This window comes from Pseudopodoces humilis, chromosome 23 (assembly GCF_049639895.1).
Source record: "Pseudopodoces humilis isolate 2021_Gansu_Grassland_sample_001 chromosome 23, ASM4963989v1, whole genome shotgun sequence".
Taxonomy (NCBI): Eukaryota; Metazoa; Chordata; class Aves; order Passeriformes; family Paridae; genus Pseudopodoces; species Pseudopodoces humilis.
This window is the reverse complement of record NC_142222.1, coordinates 2,356,694-2,374,754: the sequence shown is the minus strand read 5'-3', so window position 1 is coordinate 2,374,754 and position 18,061 is coordinate 2,356,694. Positions and strand designations below refer to the sequence as shown.

General features: G+C 60.1%; 1 protein-coding gene across 1 annotated transcript; it reads right to left on the bottom strand.

The window, feature by feature from the left end:
* Positions 1-2,501: 2,501 nt before the first annotated feature.
* On the bottom strand, positions 2,502-12,749 carry TBX2 (T-box transcription factor 2). The gene is made up of 7 exons (XM_005525697.3): positions 11,912-12,749; positions 10,980-11,247; positions 8,386-8,532; positions 7,172-7,248; positions 6,803-6,972; positions 4,963-5,576; positions 2,502-4,125 (listed from the first exon to the last, which is right to left on the bottom strand). The coding sequence occupies exons 1-7, from the start codon at positions 12,274-12,276 to the stop codon at positions 3,679-3,681; spliced, it is 2,088 nt and encodes a 695-aa protein (XP_005525754.1). The 5' UTR covers positions 12,277-12,749; the 3' UTR covers positions 2,502-3,678.
* Between the last annotated feature and the right edge of the window lie 5,312 nt (positions 12,750-18,061).

Here is an 18,061-nt window from a genome sequence, read left to right as displayed (position 1 = left end):
GTTCTTGCACAGAGAAGCTGTGGCTATTCCATCCCTGGAAGTGTCCAAAGCCAGGCTGAATGGGGCTTGGAACAACCTGGACTAGTAGAAGGTGTCCCTACCCACAGCAGGAGCTTGGAACAAGATGGGGTTTAAAATTCCTCCCAACCATTCTTGGTTCTCTTATTCTGCCCCATACCCATGACCCAAAATGCGGGATAACACACGAGCACAGGGCCAGCAGCCCAGATGAGGGGCTCTGGGTCCTGCAGAGCACCCCTGGACTGCACAGGGACAAGATCCGTGGCAGCGTTCCCCCTCTGCAGGGCTGCGAGATGCTCTGGCATGAGCTCATGTTCCTGTTTACAAACACCCGCCCATGGAGCCCTTCCAGCAGCGCTATTGTGCTGCACGGCAGCTCAGCGGCCAAGGCAGCCAGGGTTTGTCCACCAGGCCCACGGAGCCCTCAGGGCAGCTCTGCTATTTTTAGTGTTTGGCCAAGCACCTCGTGCATTTAGCTGAAGAAATTCAGAACTCACCACTAACCCTAGCGAAGGCTTCGGTGTTTGGGGACCTCGCTGCTCTGGTGCCACGGCACCGGCGTTTAGGTGGTGAAACACCAGCTCAAGATATCCCCAGAACAGCCAGAACTTTATTTTTGTGACTCCACAGTGAGCACAGTGGCATGGCCAAGCCAGGTTTTGCCAGGTGCAGAGCAGCAGAGCCATGGGGGTGCTGTGCCGGGTGAGCCGCCGCGGGGCCTCCCAGCGCCTTTTCATAGCCGAGGAAAAGAAATCCCAGCACAGTGCGTGACTAATCGGTAGCTGCTCATCGAGCTGCTTGAATAGGGTTTCTCAGAGGCTGGGGATGGCCAGGGCAGGCGTGGAGCAGAAGCAGCCTGGCTGGGGGGGCCAGGCCCTGCTCCCTGCCTCTGGGCACTGTTCCTCAGGGTCACCGTCATGAACCCACAGAACACTTCTCCCCTCCCCAGTGAAGAGCGGCTTTGTGCTCAGTGGGAAATTCCCACTGGCAGCAGTGCTTGGCCCCCAATCCAGGATGGGTGACAGGGCTGTCCCTGACCCAGCAGGATGGCAGGAGCCCGTTATGAGGCTGCCCCAGCATGTTCTGCAGCACTGTCACCATCTCCCCGCTGTGATTTTCCCAACCACCTCAGCCTAAATCCAGCAGGGATGGAATAGAGATCAAAGGGCCAGAGGGGCCTCTACACTGGCCCTTGTTGTGCCCCCTTACTAAAAACAGAACCCGTTGAATCGCTGCTCATCCTGAGTCACGTTTATTCAGAAATAACTTTAGTCCCTGCACTTCCCTCCTCCCCAGGAAGCCATTCCCACCCTGCCGGTCCCCCTGCAAGCAGAAATAATCACAGAGGCAGCATCTCCTCTCCGGCCGTCGAGGAGCTCAGCGCCAGCACCTCTCCTCAGACACTGGGACATGTTCAAAGCCCTTTCCCTGCCCGCAGGAACGGGAGCGCGGGGGAGGCCGAACAGAGCCCGGGCCCGCCCCATCGGGGGGAGCGCGGCGGGGCCGGCAGAGGGCGCCCCGCGCCCGGCTCTGAGCCTCGGCCCGAGGGGCCGCGCCCGCAGATCCCGCACGGGACGGGGGAAACCGGGCAGGAAAGGAGCTGCTCCTTCCTCCGTGGCTGCGCCCCGCAATCCCCCGACCGGCTCCGGGCTCCGGCAGAGACGGGGGGACCTAAAGCCCACGGCCCGCCGGGTCCCCATCCCCGATGGTACCGGCGCGCCCGGGTAGCTCCATCACCAGCCCTGACGGTACCGGTGTGCCCGGGTAGCTCCATCACTCTCCCTGACGGTACCGGAGTGCCCGGTTAGCTCCATCACCATCCCCGATGGTACCGGAGTGCCCGGGTTGCTCCATCACTCTCCCTGGCGGTACCGGTGGGCCCGGGTAGCTCCATCACCAGCCCTGACGGTACCGGTGTGCCCGGGTTGCTCCATCACTCTCCCTGGCGGTACCGGTGGGCCCGGTTAGCTCCATCACCATCCCCGATGGTACCGGTGTGCCCGGGCTGCTCCATCACTCTCCCTGGCAGTACCGGTGTGGCCGGGTCAGCCCTTCCCCACCATCCCTTCCACATGACCGGCGGTGCCGCTCTGCCCCGCTCCCTCCCGGAGAATCCCCGGAGCGGTACCGGCGGCCCCGGCTCTGCTTCCCCGGCTCTCCCCGGGGACAGCGGAGGCAGCCCGGTATCCGCGGAGGGTCGCGGTGCCTCATCCCCGCCGCACCTGCCGCTCTCCTCCCGCGGAGGGGCTCGGACAGGCCCGGACGATCCCCGAATCCCCCTGCTCCACCGGGCAGGGCCGATGGTTGGTGCCCTGCGCTCCCCGGGCCGTTTCCCCGGCAGCCGCGGAGGTTCCGCGCTCCGAGGAAGGGGCGGCTCCCAGCGCTGCGCACCTGCGGAGGAGCCGCGGCCCCGACGGGGCGGAGCGGCCGCGGGAATGAAACAAGAGGGAGCCGGCAGGACTTCTCCGAATAGATTTTGTTTTTTTTATTGAAAGATGTGAGAATTCATCAAAACTGAACAGACATACCCGAGTAAACAGCACGTTGCAAATCATGTATCTTTTTATTTTAAAACAAATATAGAGCACAGTCCTGTGATATTTAAATTTATTATACTTGTTTTTTTGGGATTTTTTTTGGTTTTTCTTTTTGTTCTGGAGTGAAAAATAAAAACCTGAGGTTTATTCTTGCATTCTCTATACCCCGCACTGTAGCAATATCTTAGTTACGTTTTGGATTCGTTGGTTTATTTTTTTTTCTTGCAAAAGTCCATTAAAGGATTGAAATCTTAGTTTTAATGACTCCAAAAATTGTTTTATCGGTGGCACATGATTGTCCTAGAGAACAGGCGGGATAAACAATATTTTAAAACACAGAGAAACCGATATCTCCTTCAATCACAAAGAGCTAAATAGTTTTCATTTACAATATATATGTTCATGTAAAATGAAAAAAAAAAAAAACCGAAAAAAACTTAAATGCGAGGAGTTAAACTCTAAATATTATGTACACACCAATGTACAACTCTGAATAAATTAATACCAATTTGCATATTCTGGGATCCTTATAGCTTATTTACACAAATTACCATTTATTTCATAAATATCTGCCCAGGTACCCACGAGGCTCCCCCTGCCATGCTCGCTCTGTGCGGTGGTGGCTTCCGAGGCGGTTTCATTTCCATCTTCATTCCTTAGTTCTCTCTCTCTTTTTTTTTTTCCTTTAAAAATTATTTTTTTCCTTCCCCCTCCCCTCGCACAGATGGGGGTTTGGCCCCTCTCACCCCGCACCGAGGCAGGGGCTGTGGCTGCCCCATCCATCAGGTGTCTCGGCACCAGCTCATCACCCTCCCCTGAGCTGCCCAGTGCCCGGAGCGGGGAACTGGGGGGGTCCTGGGGGCTCCGTGGCCTCGCCGGAGTTGGGGGGAGCCGCTCCCAGCCCCACAGCCCAAGGGATGGGCAATCCCTGCTCTCCAGCTGCTCCCTCCTGGCTCTGGGGTGGTGGGTCCTCACGGCTGGAAGGGTGCATCCCTCTGCTCCAGCACCCCGCTCCCTGTCTGCTCCCACCCCTCGCTCCACAATAAATATTTATACTGTGCTGTACAAAATACCAGTGCTTCTCCGCCCCGCCGGGAGGGCTCGCTGCCCGCCCCGCCGGTCACTTCGGGGACTCCCTGCCGGGTGACAGCTCCCTCTGGCTCTCCAGCCCGCTCACCAGTCTCTGGATGTTCTGCAGTTCATTGAGGGACTCCTTCAGGGAGCCCTTGGGGGAGGCAGCGGGGCGCTGGCTGCCCCCTTTGTGCAGGGGCACCTCGGGCAGGGGGCTGGGCTCCCGGCTGCTGCCGGCCTTGGAGCCCTCGGAGCCGGGGTTGAGGCTGGCGGGCAGGCCGGTGGTCAGCAGGTTGGTGCTGGGCGGGATGGTCACCGGGAGCTGGTAGGGGCTGAAGCGCAGGCGGGGCCGGCTGCTGCCCAGGAAGGGGTTACGGGACAGCGGCCCGGCGGCGGCAGCGCTGCTGGCAGGCATGGCCGAGGCTGCCGCTGCGGCCGCTGCCATGTAGGTGTAGGGGTAGGGGAAGAGTCCGCCGAAGGTGGGCATCGGGATTCCCTGCGGAGAGAGAAAGAGCGGTCAGAGCTGCGCTGCTGCTGCTCCGCTGCGTCCCCCCTCCTGCCTGCCCTCCTCCAGTGCTCCCAAAAAAAGCCAAGGCATGAAACAGCCCAGTGTCACCCTAAAACAGAGCATGGGGGTGTCCATGAGGAACGGGCTGAGGGAGGGGGTACAGCCCCACCTGCCCCGTCCCAAGCCAGGCTGGTGACACCGAGCACAAACCCCTGTCTGAGATCTGCCCCTCCCCGCACGCTGTGTCCTTGCCTGTGCAGCATCACAGCCCCTTAACCACATTAAAACACACTGTTAAACAGGACGGATAAATTAGGGGAGTTCAAAGACATCTTCATGTATTCCATCAGAGGAGATGGGAAAGGCAACACCAGTGCAGGCACTGTGGGAGCACTTCAGAGCTGACAGGGAGCTGCTGAATGGGGACAGCCAGGTCAGGCAGGGCCACAGCTCCTGACTCTGCCCTTGACTATGGAAGAGACATAGCAGCTGCAAAACAATCAAGATTCCTCCTCAAATAAACCCTGAAGCCACCTTCAAAATGTCCCCCACGTTCTGCCTGTGCCACATCTGGTAACATGTCAGGGGTGTGTCACCCCCTTGTCCCTATGAGCTGCAGGGGGTTTGGGGAAGGCTGAGGGCACCAACAACTCCTTCCCTGCAGTGGGGCCACCCTGAGTGTCCCCACACTGTGTGACACTGGCCAGGCCTGACCTGCATCCCCAAAGTGCTCCGCTCACCCGGGGAGCTTTTTGGGAGGACATGAAGAGAAGACCCCGAGGCCCAGATGGACAGCAGGGATAGGGATGGGGATACAGGGCTTACCTGAGAGGCCAACATGTGCTGGGAGAGGTGGAAAGGGAAGGGGGTGGCCGTCCCTGCCGCGCCCGGAGCGGACGAGAGCGCTCCATTCTCCAGGCTGCCCCCACCGGTCACCGAGGCCAGCAAGTGTCCCATGCCCATGGCAGAGAAGGCTCCGGGGGCCATGGCAAACTGTCCTGGGTGGATGAAGAGGGGCTGCCCAGCGCCCAGAGGGCTGAAGAACTGCTGCCCGTGGAGGCCGGAGAGCGCCAGGCTCTGCAGGTGGCCGGCGCTCAGGTGCGGGGGGCTGTCCGTGTGCACCATCAGCGGGGCGAAGGCCTCCTTGCCCAGCCCGCCGCCCTCCGTGTCCTTCTTGCCTGGCTCCGTCTCTTTCCTCCTCCCTTCCACCTTGTCCTTCTCCAGGCCCCGTGTGCCGAACAGGCCCTCGCCGGGACCCTCCCGTGGGGATGCACCATCCTTGACTTTCTCTGGGCTGTGTCTCTCCTTGCTCCGTTCCTCCGGGCACCGGGGGCTGCCGCGGGGCGTCGCATCCTCCGCGCTGGGGCTGGCCGCCGCCACCGGCCGCTCCTCAGGCACCTTCTCCACCTCCGCGTCGCTGTCGGCCCCTGGCTTCTCTTCTGTGAGGGGATGGAGGCACAGAGGGTCAGAGCAGAAGCAGCCAGGGGAGGTGAGGAACGGGTCACTCACAAGAGCTCTGGTGTCAGGGAGAGGTTGTGATGGCGAAGCTGCGATCGTTATTAATGGGAGAGACTCGTTTTGGGGGCAGAAATGGGCCCCCGTGCTACCGCCACTCTGGGGGAAGGGGATTAACAACAGCAAGTCCTGTGGCAGTACCAAACAGGAAAAACACTTTGGAGAAGCAGAATCTATTACAGCATCGCTCTCCTTAGCTGCAAAGTCCAAGAGGGCTGCAGAGAGGGGATGAGAAGAGCGGGCTGTGGACAGCACGGGAAGAAATGGCCCTGCATATATTTAATTACATGGAGCTGATCGCCAGTGCAGCATGGATTTATTCCAAATGTGCAGGTTGGGACAGGTTAAAGAGGCAGTTTTAAGGCTGGGAATATGGTACAGACTTCCCTAAAAGGGCTTTCATTTAAAAAAACCCATTGAGCTCTCAGAGGAGGCAGGAGATGCGAGGCAAGGGGAGCTGAGCCCCTGCCTGAACGGCTCCACTAAACGAGAAAAGCCTTTTGGTGAGGGTGAGGTGAAGCTCTGCAGGCTGGGGCAAATATTCAGGAAAGCCTTTGAAAGTGGAGAGGGGTGTAATAAACCCTCCCTCCAGCTCGGGGTGGGGGTTGCAATTTTGATGAAGGTTTGCAGGGAATCAGGTTGGTGGAAAGTTTAAAGAGCAGATTGATAGTGCGGCAAGACAAAACCCAGCATCCAACAACTGCAGCGTGGGAGCTGCTGGTTTATTTTCATTTACCAGCTTGAAGCCCAGGAGTTGCAACATTTATTTTCCTCTTTCAAATGTATTAATTATTTTTCTTTTCTCTTTTTCTCTTTTTTTAGGGGAGTGTGAGATTCTCATGGAAGGCAGGGCATGCCAGGCTAACGTGGCGAGCACACGGGCTGCTTTGCCATTTCCTCTTGTATAATATAAATACATCAGGTGCATAGAGGATCAAATATATATTCAAAAGAAAACACATAAAAAGAAAAAGGTTGCAACTCGTGAATGCAATTTGAGTTTGCTCTGTTTTTGTTCTTTCAACTCCTGGGTTCCTCATCTTTATTTTCCCCGGTGTTTTCCCTCCCTGCCCACAGTAAAATCAGCTCGCGGCAGCCCCGAGGGAGCAGAACGTTTGGGGACAATTTGGGACCGCGGCTCCTGCGTTACCTCTGCCGCTGCCCTTGAGGCGCAGGGGGCTGGGGAGGGCACCCACGGGCGAGTGCAGGGCATCGCGCACGGCCGAGGGCTCGCAGGAGGAGGCGTCCGACTCGCCACCGTCGCGGTCGGGCTTGCAGGGCTCCTCGTACATCCGCAGGGACGGCAGGGAGAGCTGTTTCCTGCGGGTGAGAGGCGGCTTAGGGTTAGGGCTAGGGTTAGGGTTGGGTTAGGGTTAGGGTTAGGGTTAGGGTTAGGGTTAGGGTTAGGGTTAGGGTTAGGGTTAGGGTTAGGGTTGGGTTAAGGTTAAGGTTAGGGTTAGGGCTGGGTGTCTGATGATCCCCCGAGGGTGCAGAGCCGGGGGACGGGAGCAGCGCTTACCTCTTCTCCCGCCGGCCATTGCCCGTGTCCCGAAAGCCCTTGGCGAAGGGGTTGTTATCGATCTTCAGCTGCGTGATCTGCCAGGGGGGAGAAGGGAAGAGGGGGAGGCGTGAAGCCCTGGCCGCCCCCCACCCCATCCCCGCCGCCGTCGGGGAGCCCGGGGTGCGCGGCTGCGGAGCCCGCGTTAACACACCGCATGCTTTATTAAAAACGATGCTGAGGTTTGGCCTTGAATTATTAATAGCGTCTTAATGATAGGAAGTTATTTTTCACGGCCCCCCGGAGGGAAGATGGCGACTGAGCTGCGCGGCGCTGGTTAAAAGCTATTCTTATCCCTCCCTGCCACGGGCTGCCGGGCGACATCAGGGCTCTCAATAATGCATGGCACTGAAACACGGCCCCGAGAGAGGCGCTGGAAAAGGCCCGGCTGCCCGGCCCCACCGCGACCCCCGGCCCGAGCATCCCCCGGCCCGAGCATCCCCTGCCCGACGGGGCCCACGGCCGGCGGCCGCCCCTCGCAGCTTGCGGCAGCCGAGCAGACAAAGTGCTCTTTAATCGATTGTGACTCTTCGCCATAAACTTTACGAGGGAAACAAGCCCACCAGGACCCTCAGACAGAGCTGTCAATTAGCATCAGCAGCCAGGGGTGGAGGTGGGGGTCAGCTTTTGGGTTAAAACACACACACAACTCTTGGAAGGGGATGGCAGAGGCTCCCTGCTCCCCATCGCGCTCTCCTGGCTCTGCCTCCTCCCAGGGCGACACTTGCTAAATCACGAAAGCAACTAAAATTAGCTTATCTGCCTCTATTTTTTGGCTCCTCCAGAGCCCTGGGCACCTTCTCGGTGAGGCTGCCCAGGCCTGCTGCTGCTCTCCACAGCCTGGGCCTGCAGCAAGGACTCCCACGGCCCAGAAAGGTGCAACAAATTCCATCAGGGAATTATTAACAGTAATAATAGAAATACTGACTATTAGTACTCAATACTAAAAATAACGATAATAATACACACAGTTTGAGGGTGCATCCTACTCTGAGGGTTTGAGGTTTAACCTTTCTACTGTTGCTGCTTTTTGCCTGGAAATATCCTCAGCAACACACACAAATACGCTGATAGAGGGTAAGGGATGGGACAGGGGTGAGAACAGGGATGGGGACAGGGATGGGGACGGGGATGGGGACAGGGACAGGACAGGGACAGGGGCTGCCCAGCCGTACCTTGTCGTTCTGGTAGGCAGTGACGGCGATGAAGTCGGTCTCAGGGAACACGTAGGTGCGGAAGGTGCTGTAGGGCAGCTTGAGGATGTCGTTGGCCCGGACGATGTGGAACCTGGGCTGGTACTTGTGCATGGAGTTCAGGATGGTCTGGGATGGGCGAGAGAGCACAGCCCGCGGCTGCCATCAGTCCCACGAGTCCAGCTCCCTCCATAAAACAAAACCCTTTTTCTCCCGAAAACAACAACAAAAAAAATGCACCCCTCAAATTCACCGGATGCCAGAGAAGGAGATTTCTTTTTTTAGTAGTTGATGCCATCGCAGGATCTGTCTCCAAAGCAGGAGGTCAGGGAACGCAGGCAGAACAGCATCTTTGCGGGTGTTAAGCACGGCAATAAAGCAGCAAAAGGGATCTCCCGGTTTTATTACAACCCTGCAAACGCGACGCGACTTTTCGGCACGTTTCTCACCGCTTTTCATATTTCCGTCCTTAAAAATAAATTACTATCCCTCACCACCACAAAAAAAAATAATGTTAAAAGGCTCTGGGTGAGTGTCGGGGGCGGCAGGAGCCGGTGCCAGCCCCAGGCAGCGCCTGCGACCTGAAAGGAGCGTTTCACCACGAGCCATAGCGAATTTATGTCTCGGAGCAACGCAGCAGAAGGAACAGACTTTTTTTTTTTTTTCCCAGCCAGGTGTCTGAAAACCTCGCCAGCACTTAAAGACGTTCTCTACCCTTTCGTTTTATTTTTTGAGTTTGGTTTACTGGGGTTTTTTTATAAAACCTGAATTGCCCATGACTTGGCTGAGGATTTTTGGAAGCGGCTGAACACCCCAAGCCGCGCCCCTGGGGCCGCTCCGACCCCTTGTCCCTGCTGCCTGCCTTCCTGCCCAATAGCTTTTAAATAATTCCCCAACCTGCTGTGGTCGGACTGAAATGCAGAATTCACTGCCCAGAATTCGCAGAGAGACGGCGAAAGCCTGAGTAATTATTGTCAAATAACATCGGCCAAATGGCTAAATAATTATCACATCATTTCGGTTTAGAAGGTAATAAAAAAAATACCCCCTTTTTTTTTTAACCCAAGCAATAATCACCTGCTGATGAACTGTCGGATCGCTGTTATATTGATATAATCTAGACAAGATTTATCATGAAAATGGTGCAAAAACTCTCATTCAGGCGTGCAAATCTGCATTCCTTAAAAAAAAATAATCATCCCTCTTTGACCAGATGGGCACTGGCTAAACCCTCATCTCCCAGATTTAACACAGTCCGGATTTTGGACAACGACAGATACCAGAAATCTTTAATTGAAGGAGGCGAACCGTTAAAAGCGCTGAATCAAACTAGTTTTTCAACAGTACAAAAAAAAAAAAAAAAAGTATTTTTTAGACTCCTTCTCTATCGATTTACCTTGCTGGCTATAAATAACCTCGCAATGCATTATTTAACAAAGATGCTGTTTCCTGCCTTAAGAGGAAAAAAAAGTGAGAGAGAAAAAAAATAAAAAAGAAAGAAAGAAAAAAAAAAGAGAGAGAGAGCGGAAAAAATAGAGAGGGGAAAAAAATAAAAAGAAAAAAGAGAGACGAAAGTTCTCCGGGAGGTGCCCTGAGCTCCCCACCCGAGCTGGGTCCCGCAGCCCCCGCGGCTCCGCCGGCCCCGGCTCCCCGCTAATTCCCGCATCAGCAGCGCTGCGTGAGGAACTTTCCCTTTATCGCCCTAAATGCTCGCTCAGAGGGAGGAGAGCTGCCTGGGCCTCCGGGATTTCCCCCTCCGTGCATTCCCGCAGGATCGCGCTCCCCTCGCCTTCCGACCCTTCTTTCTGCGGGTCTCTGCAAATGGCCAGCGCTCTTCGTTGTCTTTTCTCTCTCCCTCTCTCTTTTTCCTTTCTTTGTTTATTTTGGTTGGTAGCTTTTTGGCTTTAATCTCTTTGTTTTGTTTTACCTCCTTTAAGTGATGCAGATATCATCAAAGGGATACAAACAGGGGCTTTCAGAGGCAGATGGTGCCAACGACTCCGGCCCTTCTCCCGGCTGCGGGAACCCAGCGCAGGTGCGGCCGGTCCCGGCTCCGCTCAGCCCCCGGCCGGCCACCGCCTCCGCAAGGCCTCGGCCCCGCACATCCATCCCCCTAAATTCCTCTCCCCACAGAGCCTCGAAGGCTGGGAAGAAGCAGCAGGTCAGGCCGTAGAGGCCGAGGATGCGGGAACCAAGGGGAGCCCGGGGCTGTCCGCAGCCCAACCCTCCTTTTTTCCCCGGAGAACGGGAGCTGCCCCTCGGTGCCGGGCAGGACCAGGGGCTGGGGGCTGCGGGACAGCCAGGCCACCGAAAGGCCCGGCCGGGCCCGGCCGCACAGCCCGACCCGGCTGGAGGAGGCTCTAAAGCCCTGCGGTTCCTCCGGGGAGATCACGGGCAGCCCCTGCACCGGGCAGACCCCGCACCGGGCACCGGGCAGATCCTGCACCGGGCACCGGGCAGACCCCGCACCGGGCACCGGGCAGATCCTGCACCGGGCAGATCCTGCACCGGGCAGACCCCACACCAGCCAAGGGTCCCTTCCCGGGGGCTCCGCTCTGCCCCGCAGCCGCACTTACAAAGCCGTGCTTATCAGAGATGTTGTTGGTGAGCTTGAGCTTGTGAAAGGCAACAGGTTTGGCCATCCACTGCTCCCCCGTGGCCGGGCTGTCGGGGTGGATGTACATGCGCTTGGGCATCTCCGGGTCGGCCTTGCCAGCCACCATCCAGCGGGAGTTGTGGAATTTGTACCGGCAATCGTCGGCCGCCACTATATCCATCAGCAAAATGTACTTGGCCTTCTTGTCCAGGCCGCTCACCCGCACCTTGAACGGGGGGAACATCCTCCTGCGGAGAGACCCAGAGCAGTACGGAGCTGCCCCCGCCCGCCGCCGACCCCCGACGGCTGCGGCCCCACCGAGCCCCCCGCACCGCCCGGCCCCGGCTGCTGCTCCCAAAACACCATCTCTCAGTTTAGTTCGCTGAGGATTCCCAGCCTTCCTCACGTCCCACCTCTTCTCGTCCCGCTATGCTGCCCATACCGTGGCAGAAAGCAGGGAAAAAGCTCAAAAAACCCATTTCGGGAAATAATGGGCAAAAACATATCCTTGTTTCCCCTATTTCTTTGCCTTTCCCCGCTCGCTCAGCACCCGCGGCTGCCTCTCCCGGGCCCGGGGCCACGGGCAGGGCCGGGAACGACCCCGGACGTGGGGAAAGTTTGGCAGGAGGGAAGGAAGCGGTGAAAACAACGGGAGCGGGGGATTCCGGGCGCTCAATTAACGTGCGCGAATTTAATTTGGGATCGCGGTAGGAAAAGTAGTAATGGGAGTGGGGGGGGGGGGAGCGGTGACTGAGAAGGTCGGAGAAGCGGGGAGAAACACTTCCGAAAAACTGCAGGGATCGAAACTCGCCGCGTTAATTCACAGGGACGGATGGGGAGCGGGATGGAGCGAGGGGCGAGGACGCGCAGGTGCGGGGAGGGCTGAGGGGGCTGCGCGGGGCCGGTTCTTACCTCCCAGACTTGGTGATCACCATCTCGGTGCCAAGCTTGTGAAACTGGTCCCAAAGCTCTTTGGCTTCCAGCGTTACTTTGGGGTCGTCCTCGACCTCCTCCTCGGGCTCCAGGCTTTTGAGCGAGCGCAGATGGGCGGCTTGGTGGTGGTGTCCCAGGGCCGAGACGTGCAGCCCGGCCTCGGCCGCCCCGGCCAGCCCCGGGTCCGGCATGGGCTTCGCCAAAGCCGCCGGAGGCAGAGCCAGAGCCGGGAAAAAGGACGGCTGAGCGGCTGCGAGGAAAGCGGACATGGGGAAGTCAGCCGGCCGGGGTGCGTGGAAGGGGTGGTAAGCCATGGCAGTCCCTGGGAAGGCTGGATCTCTCATCGGTGCATCCACAAATCCAGGAGAAAAAGAGGGATTCCCTTTACAAAAATGCGTGTGTGTGTATTTGTTGGGTTTTATTTTTTTCCCCTCTCCTGCCCAGCTAACTCGCTCGAGTCTCTGGAAGAGGAAGGAAAATCAACAACACACACATACACACTCCGAAAAAAAAAAAAAAGCATAAAAAAAAAGGAGGCGAAAATCAGCCGAACTAGATTCGGGGAAAAAAAATAAAAACAAAAACAAAAAGAAAAAAAAAATAAGAAGAAAAAAAAAAAGGAAAAGCGAGGCAGTTCCCGGCTCCTGGGACTCCCGGTCTGCGGAGGGGAGACAGTAGGTCCTTATTTTTTGTTGTTGTTGTTGCAGCGAGGGAGAGCGAGCGAGGGAACGAGCCCTCCCAGGAAAGTCCTTCCCGACACTAAAATAGAAACAAAAGCCGAGTCGGGGCTGCGCGGGGCTGCGCGGGGCGCGGCGGGGCAGGAGCGGCCGCGCTGCCCTCACACCCCCGCGGGCCCGGGCTGAGCCCCGGCGGGGCCGGGCCGGCTCCGCGCTCCGCGCTCCGCGCTGGGGCTCGGGCTGCTCATGGCCAAAGGAGCCGAGTGGGAACGGTGAGATCTTGTCCTGATCTCTGTAAAACTGTGACTATCTCACATGTCCTTCCTGCTCTGATCCGCCCGCTAATGAGCCAAGCCCCCTTGATTGCTGATTTTACGCGTTTCAGACCAATTGTGGATCTGCATAGGCGGGGTTTTGACAGCTCCGGCCAAGCTCCGGGCGCGGGGGGGCGGGGGGCGCGGAGGGAGGGAGGAAGGGAAGAAGGGAAAAAAAAAAAAAAAGGGAGGGAAAAAAAAAAAAAGAAGAAGGTGTCGGAAGCATCGGCAGTAAGAAAACATGTCAACAGAATAAAATATTAACCAATGACAGAGAAAAGTGCTCGAAATCCCACCCCCGGCTCCTTTCCGCATACCGGGTCAGCCCCGGCTGCGCCGCCGGTGCGGGGCCAGCGCGGAGCCACCTCGGCGGAGCGGGGAGCGGAGCCACGGGGGCGGGGGGCGGCGGCAGAGGCCCCCGCCGGTGTCCGCGGGGGCGGCGGGCCGGGGAGGGGGGAGAGGCCGGGGGAGCCCGGCGGCGGCCGCTTTACGCCAGATCCTGGAGAGCGGATCGTGGTGGGGCGAGCCCCGCCTGCCGCTCCGCGCACAACCGCGCACGACCGCGCACAACCGCGCACAACCGCGCGGAGCCGACGGGGCGGCCGCCGGAAGCGCGGCCCGGCGGAGAGCTGCGGGCGGAGGCGAGGCCCCGAGCGGCGACCTCCAGCTCGGGTGAGTCGCTCCCAGCCGTCGCCCCCACCCTGCCGGCAGCCGCCCCGACCGGGAGCGGGGGGTTCCGCCCGCAGCTCCGCGCCCACGGCGGAGGGACAGACCCCCAGACCCCGCCGTCGAGGCGCGTCGGGTACGCGGCCGGGGGCCAGCGCGGGGGTGCCCGGCCGGAGGGGCTGTTTACCCGGGCGGGGGGAGGCAGATAAGGAGGAGGGGGGACACTCCGGGGCTGTTTGCTGAGGGATTAGGGCCGGTCCCGCCGCGCCGGGGCCCGGGGGGGGCGGCGGGCGCGGTGGGTGTCCCCTCGGAGAGGCCGGTTTGGAGATCTGCGCTGATTAACTGAGGGCCGCGGTGGCTGAAGAGGGCCCTGGCGCCAGGCGGCTGAGCCCTCACAATAAAGACCCGTCTCTTGTCACTTCATATTTACCCCCAAATCTTCAAAAAGCGCCCTGCCATCCTTCCAAGGCTCCTGCCCCCGCCGCCTGCGCTGCGACCAGGCGGGACGGGGGGGGGTGGCGGCCGGCCCACTCCTCTGTCCCCCGGCCTGTCCTCCCCCCGCCCCCGGGCCCTCCCGCTCCGCGGATGCGCACCGAGCCGCGGCCGCAGCAGCTCGGAGCCCGCGTGGTCCTGGGTCGCTGCTCCCCGCCCAGGGTGGGATTCGGGGACCCCCGGGTGCCCCCTTCCCATCCCGACTTCTCCTCTCTATTCCTCCGCCCCGGTTTATCCTGCTGGTAGCGATCCCCGCCCGCAGCCCCCGGCGGAGCCCGATCCCCATCCCCGGGCTCTTCTCGGGGCCGATCTCCACCTGCCCCGTGTCCCGCGGCAGGTTCACCTCTGCCCGCACCCGCACCGACGGGGCGGGCACCGCGCCTCACCCCCCGGGGCGGCGGCACCGGGGGGGGTCCCGCTGACCATTGAACGGGCAGCGGGGACTGAAATTTAAACCCAATTTGGACTTTGCTTCCTCGCCGCCGTGGAAAACTGCTGACGGCAGCTTTGGCAAAAGTGGGGCTTGCTTGTATTTTTTTTTTTTTTTATTACCGCCCCCCCCCCCCCCCAAAGAAAAAGTGGAGCCTTTCATTGCCTCGGGGCGAATCTCCCCACGCCGGGACGGTTCTCCCGTGGACACCTCGCCTGCTGCTCCTCGGGAAGACGCGGGGCCCGGCACTTCTGGGCCTGGAGCAGCCGTGTCCCCGCGAGGAAAGGTCGCCTGTCCTCGGGACCACAGGCCGGCTCCCAGCCCGAGCCCCCCGCACCGCTGTAACCCCTCAAGCGGCCTCTCCTGCAGAATAAAACCGATCCACAGCAGCCTCGTCTCCCCCACCTTCGGTAGCCGGCGGGGCCGCGGGGATGGAGGGAACGGGGAGTGGGTACCAGCGGGACCGGGGTACCCAGTGCGCTGCCACCCCGGACACGAGCCAGGCCCTGCAGCCACGGACGGGCCGAGCGCCGCATCGCCCGTCGGTGACCGAGCACCGGGCAGGGCGAGACGAGGCCACGGCCTCTGTTCCCGTCTGCCCCGGGGCCGCGGAGTGTCCCGGCTCAGTCCCCTTCGAGGGAAGGTTTTCCACCCTGCCCCAGGGCGCTGCAGCGCTCGGGGCCGCCGTGCCTCGCTCCTGGGAGCCGTCCGTGCGGGCCCGGTCCCCAATCCCCGGGCTGGGCCTAAGGAGACCGGGCTTGTCTGGCGGGTTCGTCCCGCGGGTCCGCCCTGGGGATCCGTCCCCGTTCAGCCCGGGGACACCGTCCCGTCGGGCCGCCCCCCCGGCCCGCACCGCGGCCCCGCTCGCTCTCCCCCTTTCATCTCTGCCCATCTCCACTCATCATCCCTTTTCTATTTTTAGTCGGTAGACTTAGGCCTTGGCGCCAGGCCGTTTAAGACCTGTCAAAGTCCTTCATATTTCCCTCATGTCACATGGACCTTTCGCTCTCTTCCCCGCGCCATGCGAGGACCGTAATTTGGATCTGTGAGCTGGTGAGCAAATGCAATTTGCTCTTCTCCATCGCTGTGTTGTCTCCGTGACCCCAGCCAGCAGGACGGCTGGTGTCCTGTCCGGGGCACTTACACAAATTGCGGGTGATTGATGAAAAATAACAATTCTCACAAGCAGCCGGGCCTCCGCCTTCCCCTCCTCCCGGCTCCACCGGGCTGCGGCGGCCCCGCGCCCCGGGGAGCGCTCCCCCCCGACGGGGTGCGCCAGGAGAAAGGGTTTTTCTCGTGTCCAGGGCGATCCGTCGGGCCCCCCCATTCCCGGCAGTGATGCCACGGCAAGAGGAGACCCCAGGGCCCTTGGGGAGGGCGGCCCGGCTGCTCGCTCCTTCCCAAACTGGGGGAGTGGAGCCGGGGTGGAAACAGGCCGTGGGGTAGTGGGGAAGGATCCGGTGCCACAGGGAGCAGCCGGACAGACAGACAGACAGACAGACAGAGCCTCCCCGAGCGAAGCCGCAGGTGCGGGGTGGGAGAGCTCCCTCCGTCCCGAAGGGAAGGGGATCCTCTGGGGCTCGGCGGCCCCTCCAGCCCCCCGCTCCCACCTGGCCCTGCAGCCTCCGCTGGGCCGTGGGGCAGGCGGGGAGGAGGAGAGGGGCGGCGCCGCAGCCCCAGAAGCTTCGGGCCCTCTTCTCCGCTCCACCTAGAGAGGAAAAGAACCCCACGTGTGACGGAACTGTCCTCGTTTGATCTCTCACCCACCCGCGCCCAGGACACCCCTCCTCCGCTTTCCTTCTCCGGGGCGCCGCATCTCCCCTCGCACCCTTCGGCGTGCTGGGAATCCCCTTATCCCTGGAAGATCCCGGGAAAACGATTCTGCTCCCCCGCCGTGCTCCGGTGCCCGCTGGAGGGGACGGGGAGGGGCCGCAGGGCACCGGGGCCCTGCTGATGCCCTTTTATCGACAGCAGCCGAGAGAGATGCTCGATGTGACAGCAGCCTCGGCACCGCCAGCCGCCTCTTCCCGCTGCGCCCCCGCGGAGCTGCGCGTCCCCTCCGTGCGCAGGGAACCCCGCGGAGCCCCGCAGCCCCCGGGCAGCTCCCCCCACCCCCCGAGATCCCCCTGCCCTCAGACTGTTTAGATTTCTCTCCAGCTTTAAAGAAAATATTTCCAGTAATCCAGATTTCTGGAAAATAACAACATGCGGGGAGACGCAGACACAAACGCCGCTGAAGTTTATCCAGAGTTTGAACAATTTATAAACACATTTCCCAGCCTGTTTGGCAGGGCGGGCGGCGAGTGACCCCGGCCCGGCCGGGAGGAGACACAGGGATCCTCCGTCCTCCCTTTACTCCGTGCCTTTCTGAGCTGTGAACCTGCCCTTAATTGAATTTTAAATGGATTTATTATTTTTTCTTAGTTACGGAGTACTCTCCCTGCGCGGGGGCCGAGTGACCCCTCCAGCCCCGCGCCCCCGGGGCTTTCCCCATCGGGGCTCTCCCGAGCCCACCCCGAGCCTGCTGCCTTAAAAAGAGACGGGACCCCGGTGCAGAGCGAGGGGATCCGCCTGGAGCCCTGACCGGCACCGGGGATGGGGCTGGGAACGGGTGCGGGGATGGAGGGGAGCGGTGGGGGATCCTGCAAATCCCTCTGTTTAAAAAACTTCCATTTGAGAAAGTGTGTCACATCCCGGCTCGTAATCCCGGGCTAATGGCATTATCCTCGCCTCATCGCCGTCATGGGATGGGCCCGGGGCCGGGCACCCCCCGCCCGCCCCCACGCGTGACCGCGCCTCGGTTCTGCGGGGAAACCGAGCCGCAGATCCGCCCCGCTCCTTGTGGGGAGCCCGGGCTCGCTGTCGCTGCCCCTGCCCGGTCCCCTGGGTCCCTCTCGGAGGCTCCATCGGCGCCTACCGATAATCGGGGTCCCGCTGTCCGTCCGTGTTCCCCGAGCCAAGCCGGGTCTCGGGGGCCGCGGCTCCTGTCTTAAATCAAACATCCCCAGCAAACGGCGTTATTTGATAAAATGATGCTGTTGGGGTCTCCTCTCTGCTTCCTCTCTGGATTAACAGCAAGGATTTGGGGTTGTTCTGCACGGTGCCAGGAGCAGCCAGGACAGGGGTGCCCGACTCCCACAGCCTGAGAGTCCTGGAGGAACAGGGAAACAGCGACAGAATCGGCAGTTCTGGGAGCAGAGAAAAAAATCACTGGGGACTCCTCAAAATCCGCTTCTGGGAGGGGACCCTGACTGTACCTGGGCAGCAAAATCCCCGAGGACAGGGGACATCCAGGTCTGTCTCCCTTCTTAGTTTTATTTTCAAACTGTTCCTGATGGGTGCAGTCCCCTCCAGTTGCCTCTGGAAGGAGGAAGGTTCAAGGCAGCCCCCAGCCCCATGAGGGTCACTCAGGCTCCCTGGTCCCCAGTCCCCTTTGCATCCCCAGGATCCCTTTTCTTCCTGTTTGGGGCCAGGAGTTTGGCAGAAGTTACAGGATCAAAGGAAGGATGAGTGAGCCGGCCCTGTGTGGGCAGAGCCGACAGGGTCTCAC

Bases quoted from the DNA above. Each gene is read 5' to 3' on its own strand.
- TBX2 (XM_005525697.3), bottom strand. From the start codon at position 12,276: ATGAGAGATCCAGCCTTCCCAGGGACTGCCATGGCTTACCACCCCTTC. The intron at 11,248-11,911 runs GTAAGAACCGGC...GTCTCTCCGCAG, and splicing joins GTGATCACCAAGTCTGGGAG to GAGGATGTTCCCCCCGTTCA. The intron at 4,126-4,962 runs GTAAGCCCTGTA...CTCTCTCCGCAG, and splicing joins AGCACATGTTGGCCTCTCAG to GGAATCCCGATGCCCACCTT.